The sequence below is a fragment of the Fistularia commersonii genome, chromosome 18 (assembly GCF_037954325.1).
Source record: "Fistularia commersonii isolate RoL2024-O1a breed Wild chromosome 18, RoL_Fcom_v1.0, whole genome shotgun sequence".
In the NCBI taxonomy this organism is placed as follows: Eukaryota; Metazoa; Chordata; class Actinopteri; order Syngnathiformes; family Fistulariidae; genus Fistularia; species Fistularia commersonii.
Genome location: NC_141301.1, coordinates 2,208,206 through 2,223,317, shown reverse-complemented (window position 1 = coordinate 2,223,317; position 15,112 = coordinate 2,208,206). Strand labels below are relative to the sequence as shown.

The window sequence follows — 15,112 nt, the reverse complement described above, 5'->3', positions numbered from 1 at the left end:
TGTTTGTATACGTGGATATGCATGTGTGTGTATATATACATAGATGTAAATCTTAGGTTAGGATTTTACCACTGCAAACCACACACATATGGATATACACACACACCAACACACACACACACACACACACACATATGTCTTTGTGTATTGCGCTCAAGGTGTGTATACATACATATATGTATTGGATTTTACCACTATAAACCACATATATATATGTACAGCACACACAAACACATATATTTATATATTTGTATATATATATATATGTGTGTGTGTGTGTGTTTGTGTGTGTGTGTATGAATATATGCATATTTAAATATGTATTTGTGTATACATATACAGGACTGTCTCAGAAAAGTAGAATATTTTGATAAAGTTCTTTATCTTCTGTAATGCAATTACAAATACAAAAATGTCATACATTCTGGATTCATTACAAATCAACTGATATATTGCAAGCCTTTTATTATTTTAATATTGCTGATTATGGCTTACATCTTAAGAAAACTCAAAAATCCTATGGCAAAATGTTAGAATATCAAGAATTTTTTGATTTTTTAATTGCATTGCAGAAGATAAAGAACTTTATCACAGTATTCAACAGTCCTGTACACACACACACACACACACACACACACACACACATACACAGGGGATTCTCAGTTTATGCTGAAATTACGTACCTATATCACCTACCGATGCTGACACAGTGGTAACATGCTAATCTAGGACATAAAAACATTGTACGGTTAAAAATAGGAGTAGAAAAAGGCTTGCGGTTTTGCAAAAAGTTTCCAAATACACAAACAAACAAAAGCAAATGTAGCATAAATCCAACATGGCATCTAAACGGTAAATGTAAACAACGCCGTCTTTGTTGAATTTAAAAACGAACAATGACCGTAAAGGCATTCAGTCATTCATTCATACATATATATCTATATATAGATATATATATACACTTATTTTCTGTCTCAATAATGTCATGGAATGTGTTTTAAAACACAACAATCTGGTGTTCGTCATCGCCTTTTACTGGAGATGGAGACATGGAAAAGTGCAAGGAGAAGTCAGATATCTGCAGCGGCATGCTAAGCAGATTCTCTGCCACAAAGGAGAGAGCCGCTATCTAGCGAAGCACAATGGAGGAAAATATAATGTATGCAAATGAGGTAAAGAGACAAAGGCCTGATTCTGCTCTCTGTAGTCCGTTGACTGTATCAGATTCCCAACTATCTCCCCAGCTCATCCACTGAGCCCAAAAATACACTATTTCAAAATAGCTTTGTGCATTTCCTAGCGGCGTTTCCGTCACTGCTGCGCCGAAAGGGGTTCAAATGGCGTTTTATATGAAAACTCTGTATGTTTTATCGCGCGTGTGTTTGCAGCGAAAGGGCTGAATCGCTGTTTTAACGCACCCGTATTCATGTAAATCAACCCAAAGTGATGTTTTCTCTGATTCTTTACCTTTGAACGCAAAAAAAAAAAAAAAAAAACAGGTTGCGGTTCATCTTTGACCCGTCTGACATTTAGGAAATTCGACATCTCACAACAACTGCGTGTTCAGAATAGCAGATTTATTGAACACACAAGAGGAACATGGAAAGGATGAAGAGTAAAGCCTTGTGTGCAGAGCGAGCAGACTGCTTCAGAGGATTTCTCTGTAACAAGAGCGGACAGAGCGGTTCTAAGAAATCAGCTCTAAGAACTATCCAGATTGTTGCGATTAAATGGGACCGTGTCGAGGAAGCGTGTGTGTGTGCGAAGCAACATATGAAGTGCTACCTTTCATGCCTGAGGCAGGTGTTGCTCAGTTGTGGTACTGACACTATTTACCTGTCTCTCGTTTCTTTAATCATATATATATATATTAATTTATTTTATTTCTTATTATTTTTTATTTTTATTTCATTTTTTCATTTTAATTTTTATTTATTTTAATTTTATTTTTTCATTTTAATTTTTATTTATTTTATTTTATTTTTATTTTATTTTTTGACGTTCACAATTTGATGCTGCTACCCCATGTGCCCGAGATAAAGTTTTTTTCAGATTACAATTCTGCGTAAATATTATCGCAGCGGCGCAATCCGGGACTTGGTCCTGGTTCTTTTTCCAAATGTTTGGTTGCGTCGCGTCATTTTCCTCGCACCGTCAGCTTTTAAGAAATAAAGAAGGCAATGAAGCAATTGTTTGGTTTTAGGGAGGGAGCGCGGCGTTATGTGACTCACTGACGCAACGAGAAAGTTCAACAACTGCAGTATTTTTTTTTCCCTTTTTAGAGGTAAATAGATATATAAACAGTGGCGGTTAATATCAAGATGGACCGACGCCTTATGTGGCGGACGGGTTTCGCCGACATAATCCAACCGAATGCAGTCATGACTGTGCACTTTCTGTCTTCTTCAAATGTGTTCCTGGCACGCTTCGGGGGAATGTTGAGTTTAAGCCATGTCTCAGTCTGAATCAGAACGCCTCGCTGCGAAGCTACGCTTCTCATCGGCAGGAGACTGAACGTTCGAAGACGGATCAGACGCAGAGGGATAGTTCGGAATTTGTACCGTGGCTTTGCCGATCCGTGCTCGCCTCGAGCAAATTCTAAACAGGTAATGTCATTCGTAAGCATACGTGAACTCGGCTCCCCGGTTAAAAAACCTTCACAACGACAACGCGAACATCGGGACACCCTTTTGCCGACCGTCGTTTTGATCATTACCCAGAGCTTGTGATCGTCGGCGACGCTCGTTGATTTCCTCTGATGGGAAGGCGCCGCGGTATCTGCGAATTGTTTGCTTTCCAGAGCAGAGGGAAATCCCGACAGTTCGGCTCCACCTAAAGCTGGTATTAACCAGGACGCTCTGATGACTCTCCGGTGTTTACCCAACTTCTAATTGTTTGTTTTTCTTCTTTTTTTGGCGGCAGCTCCAAGGGTCCTTGCGAAGGAAGCTGGAGGGACATGCACCGGGACACGCTCCGAAGCCACCGGCCGTCTCCTGCGGTTTCCCCGGGTCAGATTTTAAGCGACTGCGCGTGGATACGGGAGGTCTCGGACTCGGGCCTTGCGACCACAACCTGACCCAGTCTCACTCTCTGCAAGGCTCCTCGGCCATGGGCATGCACAGGAAGAGCTACATGATGCCCCACGGGGTCGGGACGGACATATTCAACATGACCCTGAAAGAGATGAAAAAGGAGCCCACCGAGGTCCCGTCTTGCGGCCAGTCCAACGCCGACATGATTTTCGACTTCAAAGATGAAGGCGGCGGCCAGATCGACCCGGAGCTGCAGGACCTGTTCGATGAGTTGACAAAGTCGGTGCCGCCGCTGAACGACTTGGATTTCGAGAAGATGCTGAAGCAGGATGACGCGTTCGGCTTGGATTTAGGGCGACCCAGCTCGGCGGGGGCGGCGGCCGGTCTGTGCTCCCCCATGGAGAAGCCGATTAAGATGGAGCACTCGCCCGACTTTTGCCAGGGGCACGACGGCTCCGCGCAGCACCGGCCGGCATCCGCGGGCCCGTCTTTCACGCTGACCAGCACCTCTTCTACCACTACGTCGCATAAAGTCAACGCTCAGGCGGGTCACCCTAAAGGCATCCCGTGCTGGCCGGAAATCTCTCACGCGGAGCAGCTCAAGCAGATGGCGGCGAACCAGCAGCAGCCGAGCTCCCTGCTCCATCACCACCACACTCCACCTTCAGGATTGGCCAATTGGGCCCCGGCTATGAGCACCCACTCCTCCACCGGCTCCTTTCCCCAGGACAAAGTGTCAAACCCGGCCCAGCTTAACAGGCAGAGGATCAGCTCTCAGAGCAAAGGGCTCAACAACTGCCTTTTCAAGTCCAACGGCCACCATTTGGGGATGAAGTCTCTCGGCACCAAGCCCACGTTGCAGTTCAGCCCCAAAGTGCCGCATTCCTCCGGCCAGCTGATGCCCATGATGGCGGGTTCGGTGAGCAAGGCGGCGGCCCAGCAGCAGCAGCAACAGCAGCAGCATTCGCAAACGGGAGGCCAGAATCAGCAACATTCAGGCCTGCACTTCCAGAACCAGCAGCTGTCCACCTCGGTGGCTCTGGGTCTGCAACCCAAAGCGGTTCCCTTGCACGGCGGCGGGCTGGCGTTCAAGCTGTCGCAGCAGCAACAGGTAAAAGCTGCGCTCGGAGTTGTTCGAAAACCCGACGGGCGCTCGGAATTCCGTCAGAACTGCTTCGTAATTGGGTCAGCGATTGAGCGGTTTTAATTCACCGGCTTTAAGAAGCGCTAGATAGATCACCCGAAAATGCTTTTTACAATTTTTGCTGACTGTATCGCACGGCTATCCCTTTTAATCCAATATAAAAATGCAATAATTTAGCATACGCTTTCCTGTTTCCCAGCCGAAGGTGTAATAACACGATAAAAAAATAATCACCCGTGACTCTTCCCCCGATTTTCTCGGCGGGCACCCGGCCTGCCGCCTTGACGCCGTCGACAACGCGGCGTCGTTTGTTTCGTTTTTTGTTTTTTTAAACGACTTTACCGCCATTGATTCGGCGAGCCGTCTGCGCCCCTCTCTTGTTGTGACTCCCCCTGAATATCTATTTCCCCCCGGAAAGTGTTTTGACGATGACACAGATTGCCAGAGCATGGTAGATTAACATGCAGGACTTCTAATTTCTCTGCTTGTCATGGTGGCTCCCCGTCAGGGCACAGATATGCACAGCGGGATTTGCTAATTGGAGGTTGTTAGCTGCAAGGGACAAGTGGTGGAAAATGACAGTAATCTGCTTAGTCTGTTGCCGGAGGTTGAATCACTGATTTGTTATGATTGGGGGAGATTTAGACTGTCCCCGCTTTCATTTTTTTTTTTTTTTTTTTTTTTGCTCTAACAGTATCTGTAGCCGTCTTTGTGTGAAATGATAGCGAGAGCCACACAAGAGAGCCCTCCTAACTTGCACAAATCAAAGGAAGTGCTTGAGTGGCGGGGAGGAGGTGGCGGCGGGGGAGAAAGGGACCGTGGGAGGGAGCGGGGGAGGGAGTTAGGGAAGCGAACAAGGGTAGGATACATGGTGGAGCGTGAGCTAAACAGAACCGGTTTTACCACTGAACCGGGGGATTGTTTGCGCTCCGAGCAGAATGCATGGCCGTCTCGCGTCACGGAGCCACCTCGAGGTCCCGCCTGGCTGGGAACGTGCTGGGAATGGTGGATATTCTTGGCAAACCCCGGGAAATACAACAAAAAGAAACACAGTTTACATCTTCACGTCCTATAAATCATACGCGTCGCCAATACGGAGTAATTGTACGGAATAATGCGTTAGAATTTCGACTTTACTCCCAATGCATTCTCCACGCGTTAATGACGCCGGTAAGTTTTTAGCGGCGCGTTTCAAACGCAAACTGTGAGCCGCAGAGCATCTGCGAGTGCCGCAGTCGGGGAAGGAAAGCGAGAGAATTAGGAGAGCTACACAGCGAATAACGACAAAGCCGAAAACCCCCCTCCTGAGCCGCTGAAAATAAAAACCTAGTCATCTCTGGTCTTTAAAAAGCTGACAACACAAGGCTTTTCTTTCAGTTCTTCGGGGGTTTGGTGGTGAGGCAACTTTCCCATGGTCGATGTGCTTCGATGTGAAGTCGCTTGTTCTTTTTTTTTTTTTTTTTTTTTTTTTTTTCAAGCAGATAAAATTCACACGCAAGATATGATAGTTTAGGAACGACCTCATGATTTTATAACGAATAAAGCCGCCGGAACACGTTTTTTTCTTCTTTTCCTCTCGGACGGTAAAGGGTTAAAAGTCCAGCTAATGAGGAAGGGACAGCTCACAGAGAGGAGAAAAGGAGTAGTCTCTTCCCACAGTGAATTGAATTAGTAATGCCGGGGAAATAAAGGTCCTGAAAGAGTGCGCTGATCCCCTGTGTAACACTGGCGACCAGCGGAGGGGATTCGTCCCACTGAGCCGAGCTGAAGACCCCTTTTTTTTTTTTCTTTTTTTATTTAATCACCCAGAGACGAGAGCGAGGAGGGCTTCCGTTTGAAGCCTCCGTCGGTTTAATATGGGTCAACGAGTCAAACGTGTCAAAATTCAAACACCCCGCCGCCGCCACCTCGGTTAACTGCATCGAGGTCACCCGTCCTCTGAGAAAAAAAAAAAAAAAAAGGAAAAAAATCTCCATAAAGTCACGTAGGAACGCATACGGCGGCCCGCAGTTATTAGCCGTTCACATCATTAGGGTATCTTTGCTGCTGATGCAAATGGGATGGCATTTAAATAGGGATCGCCTTCCGGCTGGAGACACGACCGCGACGCACCGGTGGACCAAAGAACCGCCGGATTTCTTGAAATGGCGTGCGAATGAAAGAGTTAACGGTCGTATCTCTGCGACGTGTGAACGAGCGAGTGAATGGTTGTATGTGTCTAAATGTGTACGATTGAATATTTATGAAAAAGTGAACGGTTGCATCTGACAAGAATGAGCGAGTGAATATTTTTGTCCATATAAGACGTGTGAACAACAGAGTGAATGAGTGAGTGTCTCTTTATGATATGCAAATAAAATTGTAACTGGTTATTTCTGCATGAGATCTGAATGAATGAGTGAGAGAATCTTTTTTTTGCCTTGAAATATGTTGTGTGAATGCATTTTTTGTCTTTTTAGGACATGTGAATGAGAGTGAATAGTAGTATTTATCTAAATGTCGTGTGAATGAGAGTGAATGCTTAAATGTCTCTTTATAATGTGCACATGAAAGAGTTAATGGTTGTTTTTATATGAGACGTGAATGAGTGAGTGAATTTTTTTTGTCTCCATATATATTACATATAAACGAGAGAGTGAATATTTTTTGCCTCTAAATATGTTGTGTGAATGAGAGAGTGAATGCTTAAATGTCTCTTTATGACGTGTGAATGAAATATTTAATGGTTGTTATGTGACGTTTGAATGACAGAATTATTTTTTTTGACTCTATATATGACATGTAAATGTCATATATATGTGTCTAAATGATTTCTTTAAGACCTGTGCATGAATGAGTGAATGTTTATGTCTTTATATATGACATATAAATGAGAGAGTGAATAGTTGAATGTTTAGATAAGATTAGATTAGATTGAACTTTGTTTTCAGCACACATGTAAGGATGCAGAGTAACGAAATGCAGTTATTATCTAATCAGAAGTGCAAAAAGCAGAAGTGCATATGTACAGAAGGTGCGGTAATTACAATTAAAAGCAGAATGTACAGAATAAATGCAATTTTTTTTTGTTTTGTTTTTATGTCAGTAACTCCACAGAATAGATAATATAGAGATGTTATATGAACAATTATACAGAATTTTACAGAGTATAGTGTAACCAGATGATTTATGATGTGTGAATGAATATTTTTTTGTCTCTATTTATAAGATGTGAATAGTTGAATGTCTCTTTATGACACGTGCATAGGTGAGTGGATGTTTTGTGTCTATATAAACATTAGAATGACAGAGTGAACGGTAGTGTGTGTAAATAACTTTTAAATGAGAGAGTGAATGGTTAAATGTTTAGATTTGATCAGATTCAACTTTATTTTCAGTACAAGTGTAAGGATACAGAGTAACGAAATGCAGTTAGCATCTAATCAGAAGTGCAAAAAGCAGAATGCATATGTACAGAAGGTGCGGTATTTACAAATGAAAACAGTATTTACAGAAAAAATTCAATTTTTTTTCTAGTCTTATACAGTAAAACTACAGAATAGATAATATAGAGATGCTATATAAACAATTATACAGAATATACAAGTGTAAATAGTGCAACCAGATGATTTATGACGTGTGAATGAGTGAATATTTTTTGTCTCTATTTATATATGAATAGTTGGATGTCTCTTTATGACGCATGCATAAGTGAGTGGATGTTTTTTTCGTCCATATATTACATGTGACTGACAGATTGCACGGTAGTGTGTATCTGTATGTCGTTGCGTATGAGAGGGGGAACGGTTGTGTGTCTTTGTGCGACGGACTGGCGACCTTTCCAGGGTGAACCCCGCCTCTCGGCCAATGACGGCCGGGATAGATCCATCAGCCTCGCGGCCCTGAGTGCAGCGACGGCGGTATGGATCATGAATGAATGAATGCCTTCAAGACGCCGCTGTGTGGAGGAGAGTCTTACCCTCGTACGTGTGTGTGTAGAGTGTAGAGTAGTGTGAAACACATGTTATATCGTGGGAAAATACCGGCGTTTGGATGGGAGGCTGTGTCAGCCTCTGCGCCAAATGGCTCTCTCCTCCGTCCCCCGCCGGCCGCCGCAGCCCACAAATCAAATCCAAACTATAATGCGAGAACCATTTCCACCGATTCCCGTGAAACTCGACACTTCTTCTATCTGGTCCGAACTCGACTCCGGTGTCTTTTCTTTTGGGAGATTAAGCATAACTTCCTGCACGGCCACGTCAGATAATTGATTTTTTTTTTTTTTTTTGCACGCTGAAATACTTGTTGGATGCCGCTATCTCTGTGTATTTTTTTTTTTAATTTTTTTTCCAAGCTCCTCAGCGGGACATTCAAGATCTCACTCCCACTTCAAGGGGTGACTGATTATTGACGGAAAACATTTTATTGTTTGACCGCTCAGCGTTTGGTCACGCACCCCTTACATTTCCGGGTAACTGACCGTGTCTCATGTTTACCAGGATGGGAAACGTGTTGCCTAACTGACTGCGCATTCGTCTGCGGATTCGTCTGCGCAACTAGAGGGAAAAAATATGATATTGATTTTTTTTTTTTTCCCCCATTGAATTTAAGCATACAATTTCAGGCTATTGCTATCTTGATGATTTAGCTAAAAACACCATTACCGCGCTTTTTTTTTTTTTTTTTTAATCTCAAATGAAGGGATCCAAATTCTGCTTAGGATAAAGGTTCGTTTCTCGACTTGCGCCACATCCCCCGGCCGGTACTTGGGCCGGGGGCACAGGAATCGAGCCTACCGGGTCATTCCAGCAAGGCCGTGAAGGGAGTACTTGTTTCCTGGGAAAGGGAGCTGCGGCCAAGTCCAGATGCCGAGGCGCTCCCAGGGGACCGCGTCCCGGTCCAGACTGGAGGAAGTGCAGTGTGAGAGCCGGCGAAAACGCTGGGCCCAGATCACTGTCAGCTGCCTGCGCTGCCGCAGGATGGGAGCCTAAATCACTCTGCTCCTTCTCTGAGGTTGGAGCCACATGTGGTATTCATTTGCAACAAGCTTGTGAAGAATGAGAGGAGGGGAGGGGGGGTGGCATGGAAAACAGCTTTATGACACATCGGGATTACTCAGTTGTGCAAACCTAAACACCCTTCAATGGGTTTTCCTTACAACAATGACAGAGCGGACGCTCTCCGGTGGAAGGGGGTGACCGCCACGGTCGCGGTTTCTCGCAGCCGGGGACGGAAGACGTCCGTGTTTTGATATTTCGGATCCTGCGTGATCTCATCGCCACGCTCGGTTCAGAGACGGCGAGCGTTAGCCGGTGTAAAATAGCTCGTGACTTCCGAGCCGTTCTTGACCCGGCAGTTTTTCCTCCCCCTTCATTGTCTCCCGTGTTTCCCCTCCCTATATTAACGCCGGTGCTTTTCCCCTTTTTTCTCCCCCGTTTCCTTAATATAATCGTAAGCTGTGCGGAGCGCGTTCTCGGATTTCCAATTGATCTCGTCCCGGGAAACATTTCAGACCGGCACGACGACCGACATTATACACAAAGCGCGCGTCGACGTGAATTTCGGTGCCCGTTACCCCTCGTTCACCGCGATTCCCGGCTCTTAGCGGAGGCTCGAGCGCCAGAGCTCTTTCATCCGCAAGAAAGGCAGGTTTTGCTTGGAGTGCCTGCGCGGTCTTCAAAGCTGGCAGAGAAAAATATGCATTACAAGGACATATAACGTCTCGAAAAACCCGCGCCGGTGAAAGCTTATCCCCCGAAAAGTTTAAGTCCAGGGGCGAGACTTCAAACAGCAACGCGCCTTCTCCACGTCTCAATCTCGTTCTGGGGTTGCTGACTGAGATGTTTTAATGAGCGTGATGGTGTCGGGAGCCAAACGGGATAAACGTCTCCTCGCCAAACACAACAACCCCGATCAGAAAAGGCGAGGGGTTTATTAAACGGAGGTAGTCGTGGCGCTGGCGCTCGACTCCCCATCGGCACGCGTTTCCTGCTGTCTCAGGGATTCTTTCCACTTTCTTGAGACACAATTATCAAGGGAGAAGCCTGGCCTTGAGGAGGGCTCGCACTCCCCGTACCCCCACCTCCAAAAAAGAAAAAAGAAAAAAAATCTCCCGGTTTCCCTTTTTCATCTGCAGAGGGAGTAGCCTTGACCACATTCTGGAGGTTAAACCGACAGAGATGTTGTCTTGTAGAATCCCCCCCTCTAGTGGTCAGCTGACCTGACTGCATGGTTCCCCCCCCCCCCCCCCCCCCGAACCCCCCGCCACCTCCGCACTCCGGGCACTTAGAGCGAAACCCCCGCGTTAAAAATTCAAAAAGCCGGCAGCCGAGACTCTTAATGCGAGACCGTAATGTAACGTGCCTCTTCCTCCAAGGGGGTCCCCGCCGGTCCCAGGCTGCCCGCTAATGGAAGCCTCGGAGTCCCGCCTCCGCCGCGTCCCCCGGCGCCCGGCAACCAGATGAAAGGCCCCGCCAAAACTCCAGCTATGCAGCGGCAGCTCGCCCAGCAGCAGCAGCAGCACGCCATCGCCAATTCCGTGAGTGATACTCTTGCTTTCTAGCGCTTCTAACACGTCCGGTTGAGACAGAAGGCCGCCCGCATTGATAGGCCGCCGTCTCCACTTGATATTTTATCGATCGTTCATCCATTTATCGGGAAATCATAACAGACTTCACGGAGCAGATTAGCCAATATTTAATCTTATAGTCATTGATCATACCAGTACCGTCTGCAAAGATGTACACAAAAATCACTTCTTTTTTTTTTCTTCATTTACCGATTCAATTTTAGTGCCAATATTCACATTTATTTTTTATTTTTATTTTTTTAAGTTTATCAGCATTAATGACCTTAAAATACTTTATAGCCTTGACTTTGACACTTTATAGTTTTATTTGTATATCTTATTCTCCCCCCCTTTTTTTTTTACCGTTTATACAATTTCCTACTATTATTTATTATTTTTATGTTCTACTTGAAACTCTGGCACAACAATTTCCTTCGGGATAAATAAAGTTGTTCTTATTCTTATTCTTAAAGCTAAAGTTTGGTGACCAGCCGGATGCCTGCTGGGAATACAGTTACAGAAATCCCTATAACACGGTTCATCTTTTGCAGCTTCACTGTTTAGCGTGTTTTTTTGTGCAGTTTTTTTAATGCTTTATTTTTTAAAGTACAGTACAGTATGTTGTGTTCTGCATTCTAATTGGCGAAGGGATGGTAGACCATTGTCAACAATCTCTGCGCCTTGTTCCTTTTCAAATTTTAAGAATAAGAATAAGAACAACTTTATTCATCCCGAAGGAAATTGTTGTGCTAGAGTTTCAAGTAAATCATAACAATAATAAATAATAGTAGGAAATTGTATAAACAGTATGAAAAAAGGGGGGAGAATAAGAAATACAAATAAAACTATAAAGTGTCTAAGTAACAAGTCAAAAATATTTACTAAAGCAAGACGAAGTAAATAGAATTTTAAAAAAAGTTGAAAATTTAGGAAAAAGAGACACTAAGTGACAAAACCCACAATGTCGACAAAACGTTTCTTACCGGCAAAGGCACCTGACGACGCGCCCAAAAGGAAGAGGAAGATGTTAAACTATCGCAGAAAAGGTTAAACTTCTGGACATGCCGAATGAAGGTAGAAGCTATGCGGCTGCAGGGCGCCTTGTGGAATAAATGAATCTTAGGTTCGTTACATAAAGAAGGAGGAAAATAACATAAGGACAACAGCGATGATGTGGATTAATGACTGCAGGAAAAAGAACATTATGCTGTATACCAAGGTTATCCGCACAAAAGCTAAAAAATTATTTATTAAAAGCTATATAATTATTTTTAGAACGTAACCCCAGCAATAAACGAGGGTTTACTGTATTATAAACTGATTGTACAAGTCGCATCAAGGGTGCAATGACATAGAAGACTATCAGCCAGAATGAAAGGTTGAATTCTCTGTGGGAGGAGACTGAGAAGAAGAAGATTGTGTAGAATCACATCCTATTCAGCATATTTCAGCAAGAAAGTTATTTACAAGTTGTTCCAAACCACTTCTACTCAACATTTAACCATTGCATCTCATTCACAAGGGGGAAATTCAAGGTTTCCAATGAACCTCCTGCATGTTTTTGGAGGGTTGGAACCCCGGAGAACCCCAAGGAACCCCACGCAGACACAGGGGAGGACGTGGGGAAGTGCTTACCACCACGCCGCAAAGAAAAATAACAATATGACTAAAGGGAGATGAGGGTTGAAACGTCTTCAAGTGAAGAAACTCAAGTCCAGTTGCCACGACAAGAATTCACCATGACCCGGATGACTGAGAATAAACGAATAAAGTTTTGGATTATTCGGCCGACACAGAGTTTAGCTTTGGGTCAGGATGTGGAATTTGTGTGTGTTTTCTTTTTTAAATCATTGTTCCAAATGAAAGCCTCAGTCTCTCTGTGGTCTTTAGGACAAAGACAACGCACACGATCAGTTCAGTCGTCATCTCACGAGACCACCCCCGGATTACAAGCAGTCCAGGAGCATGGTGGCGGTCCAGCAGGGAAACATGTTCCCAGGTACGCTTCATTCCCCACGTGACAGAAACACGTTAAACGCAGACACGTCTCGACGCAAGTCATTTTTTTCTGGATTCTTTCTAGGTCAAAACTCCTCCCAGGCTTCCGCCCCCGGCCCCGAAAAGGACCTGCAGCCCATGTCTTGTCACATTCCGATTAAATCCGAAATGAACCCCTCGCCGTCAGACCACAGGTTCGGTTTGGGCGCCGACGGCCTCCTGGGTTCCTGCATCAGCCCGTTCCAGCAGCATAACAACCAGAATCGAATTGGACTGAATCAAAGCAAGCCCAGGTTCCTCGGCCCCAACGTGCAAGGCGGTTCTTTCCGGATGAATAACGTCGCGGGCGCGCAACAACAGAGAACAGCTGACCTGCACTCTTCCGGGCCGCAGGCTCTCGGAGGCCTGATGGCGAACGTCAACGTGGGTTGGGGCTCGTCCGGCAAGCAAGTAGCGACCGGACTGGGCGTCAGGAGGCTGCCCAACCCGGCGCCGTCTCAGGGGGCGCAGCTCGACATGCCGAGCCACCCGTACCCGCAGAGGCACGTCGGCCCGCCGAACCAGGTGGCGCCCGACGTCAGGATGCTCCCTCTTAGAGACACGGGTTCGAGGCCGAGCCAGTCCATGATGGGTTCTCCGTCGGCGGGAGGGACTCTGAACCAGCCCTCGCCCGAACAGAGGGTACCGGCGGGGAACTTTGCCGAGCCCGCCGCCAGTTCGAACAGCTATCAGAATAGCCGGGCCAACCGTCTGACCTTTGACTTCCTCCCGGAGGGGGACAACACGGTCCCAGGGATAAACACGGACTCAGACTTCATAGATTCTCTGCTCAAATCAGGCTCTGGGAACGATGACTGGATGAAAGATATAAATTTGGATGAGATCCTGGGCAGTCATTCATGAATTCGGCTCGGAGATCGCCAACGTCCAGCTCATTGATGTCAGGCATGAGAGGTAACATTTGTAAATAAACTTAAATTGAATTTTATAGACTCATATTATTTGTTTACCTATTATTCTTTAATGTTTTGTATTGTATTAACTGTGAAAGAATTATGTGTTCTGTCCTGTACTTGGCTTTTCTTTGCAGTGTTTTTTTTTTTGTTGTTTTTTTTGGTTTTTTTTTGTGGTCTGTTTGTCACACCCATGCTGTCGTGCTGTCGTAAAGGATGAAATACCAAAATTCACACTGTGAAAAGGAAACATTGCTGCGTCGCTCCCGGGTCTATCTCGGCGTCCCAGGTCTCCCCGTCTGCACCAACTGTTTAGCATGATGTGGTTTTTACCCTCGAGGAACTCTGCTACCATACATAGGAAATATCGCCACATCAAATGTTTTCTTTCGTATTGTTCGAACTCTTTCATCTGTGGTAGTTTTGCAATTTAAATAATGTAACCATTTTTTTTTTCATGTGATATTTAATAAATATTGGGATAGTAATGAGACATTATAATATCAAAATTAATAAAAAAGAAAAAAGGATTTCAATAAAGTGTTGCTGATGATTGGCCGTCTCACACTGGTCACAGACCGAAAACAATGGCGTTTCATCTGTTTGGATCAGTACCGGCCCCCCAAACACACATAGTTCTTTTAAGAACACCAAAGATGTACAATAAATATGAAACTGTTTCACATCACATTTATTTACTTAAAAAAAAATAAAACACTTTAATTTAAGAATTGTAGCTTTCCAAGCAATCATTTTATTGATGTGCTTTCAATACATAGCATTGTGCTATAGGTGAACCGATTCTCTTATTACTATAATGTTTTGCATTGCTAATTTTTATCATTATTATTGCAGATGTAGAGAGAAGTTTCCTGCAAGGGATTCATAAAGTATAGAAAAATATATAATTATCACCATGTTTTTCCAATCATCTGTTATGCATGGATGCCATGCATTTTGTAACCCAAAGTCAAAAATCCATATATTGTTGGTGAGCCATTTGCATCAGGGTTAACAACAAGAAGGTTCAAATGCACCCAAAAGAGAAGTTCTGAGCTGTTTTGTTACATGAATGGTGATGATCCAAATGTCTTTCTGCCAGGTCAGCCGTCAATTACATCTGATTGCCTCAATACCCCGTCATCTTGTGTCCACCACCACAGAGGCCTCATTCTTTAATGGAACATTCAGGTTCTTGTACTGAACCAATTATTGTTCTCTAAACATTTTATTTTGAAGGGCACGTATTTCAGCGTAAGCCGCTTCTGCCTCGGTGGTTTCCTTAGGTAGTGTCATGAAGTAGTTTCAGCTCTGTTTAAACAAACTTGGCACTGTGGGTATGATATGATATTCACAATGTCAGAACCCACGGTTAGACCCACGTTGTGTGTGTGTGTGTGTGTGTGTGTGTGTGTGTGTGTGTGTGTGTGTGTGTGTG

General features: G+C 44.6%; 1 protein-coding gene across 1 annotated transcript in view; it reads left to right on the top strand.

Moving 5' to 3' along the window:
- maml2 (mastermind like transcriptional coactivator 2) overlaps positions 1-14,259 on the top strand; it is a 54,538-nt gene extending 40,279 nt beyond the window's left edge. The window contains exons 2-5 of the mRNA XM_086164910.1: positions 2,923-4,143; positions 10,532-10,693; positions 12,614-12,722; positions 12,807-14,259. Of these exons, the coding sequence (XP_086021036.1) occupies positions 2,923-4,143; positions 10,532-10,693; positions 12,614-12,722; positions 12,807-13,624 (2,310 nt within the window). The 3' untranslated portion in view covers positions 13,625-14,259. The remainder of the gene's footprint in view (positions 1-2,922; positions 4,144-10,531; positions 10,694-12,613; positions 12,723-12,806) is intronic.
- Positions 14,260-15,112: the final 853 nt, after the last annotated feature.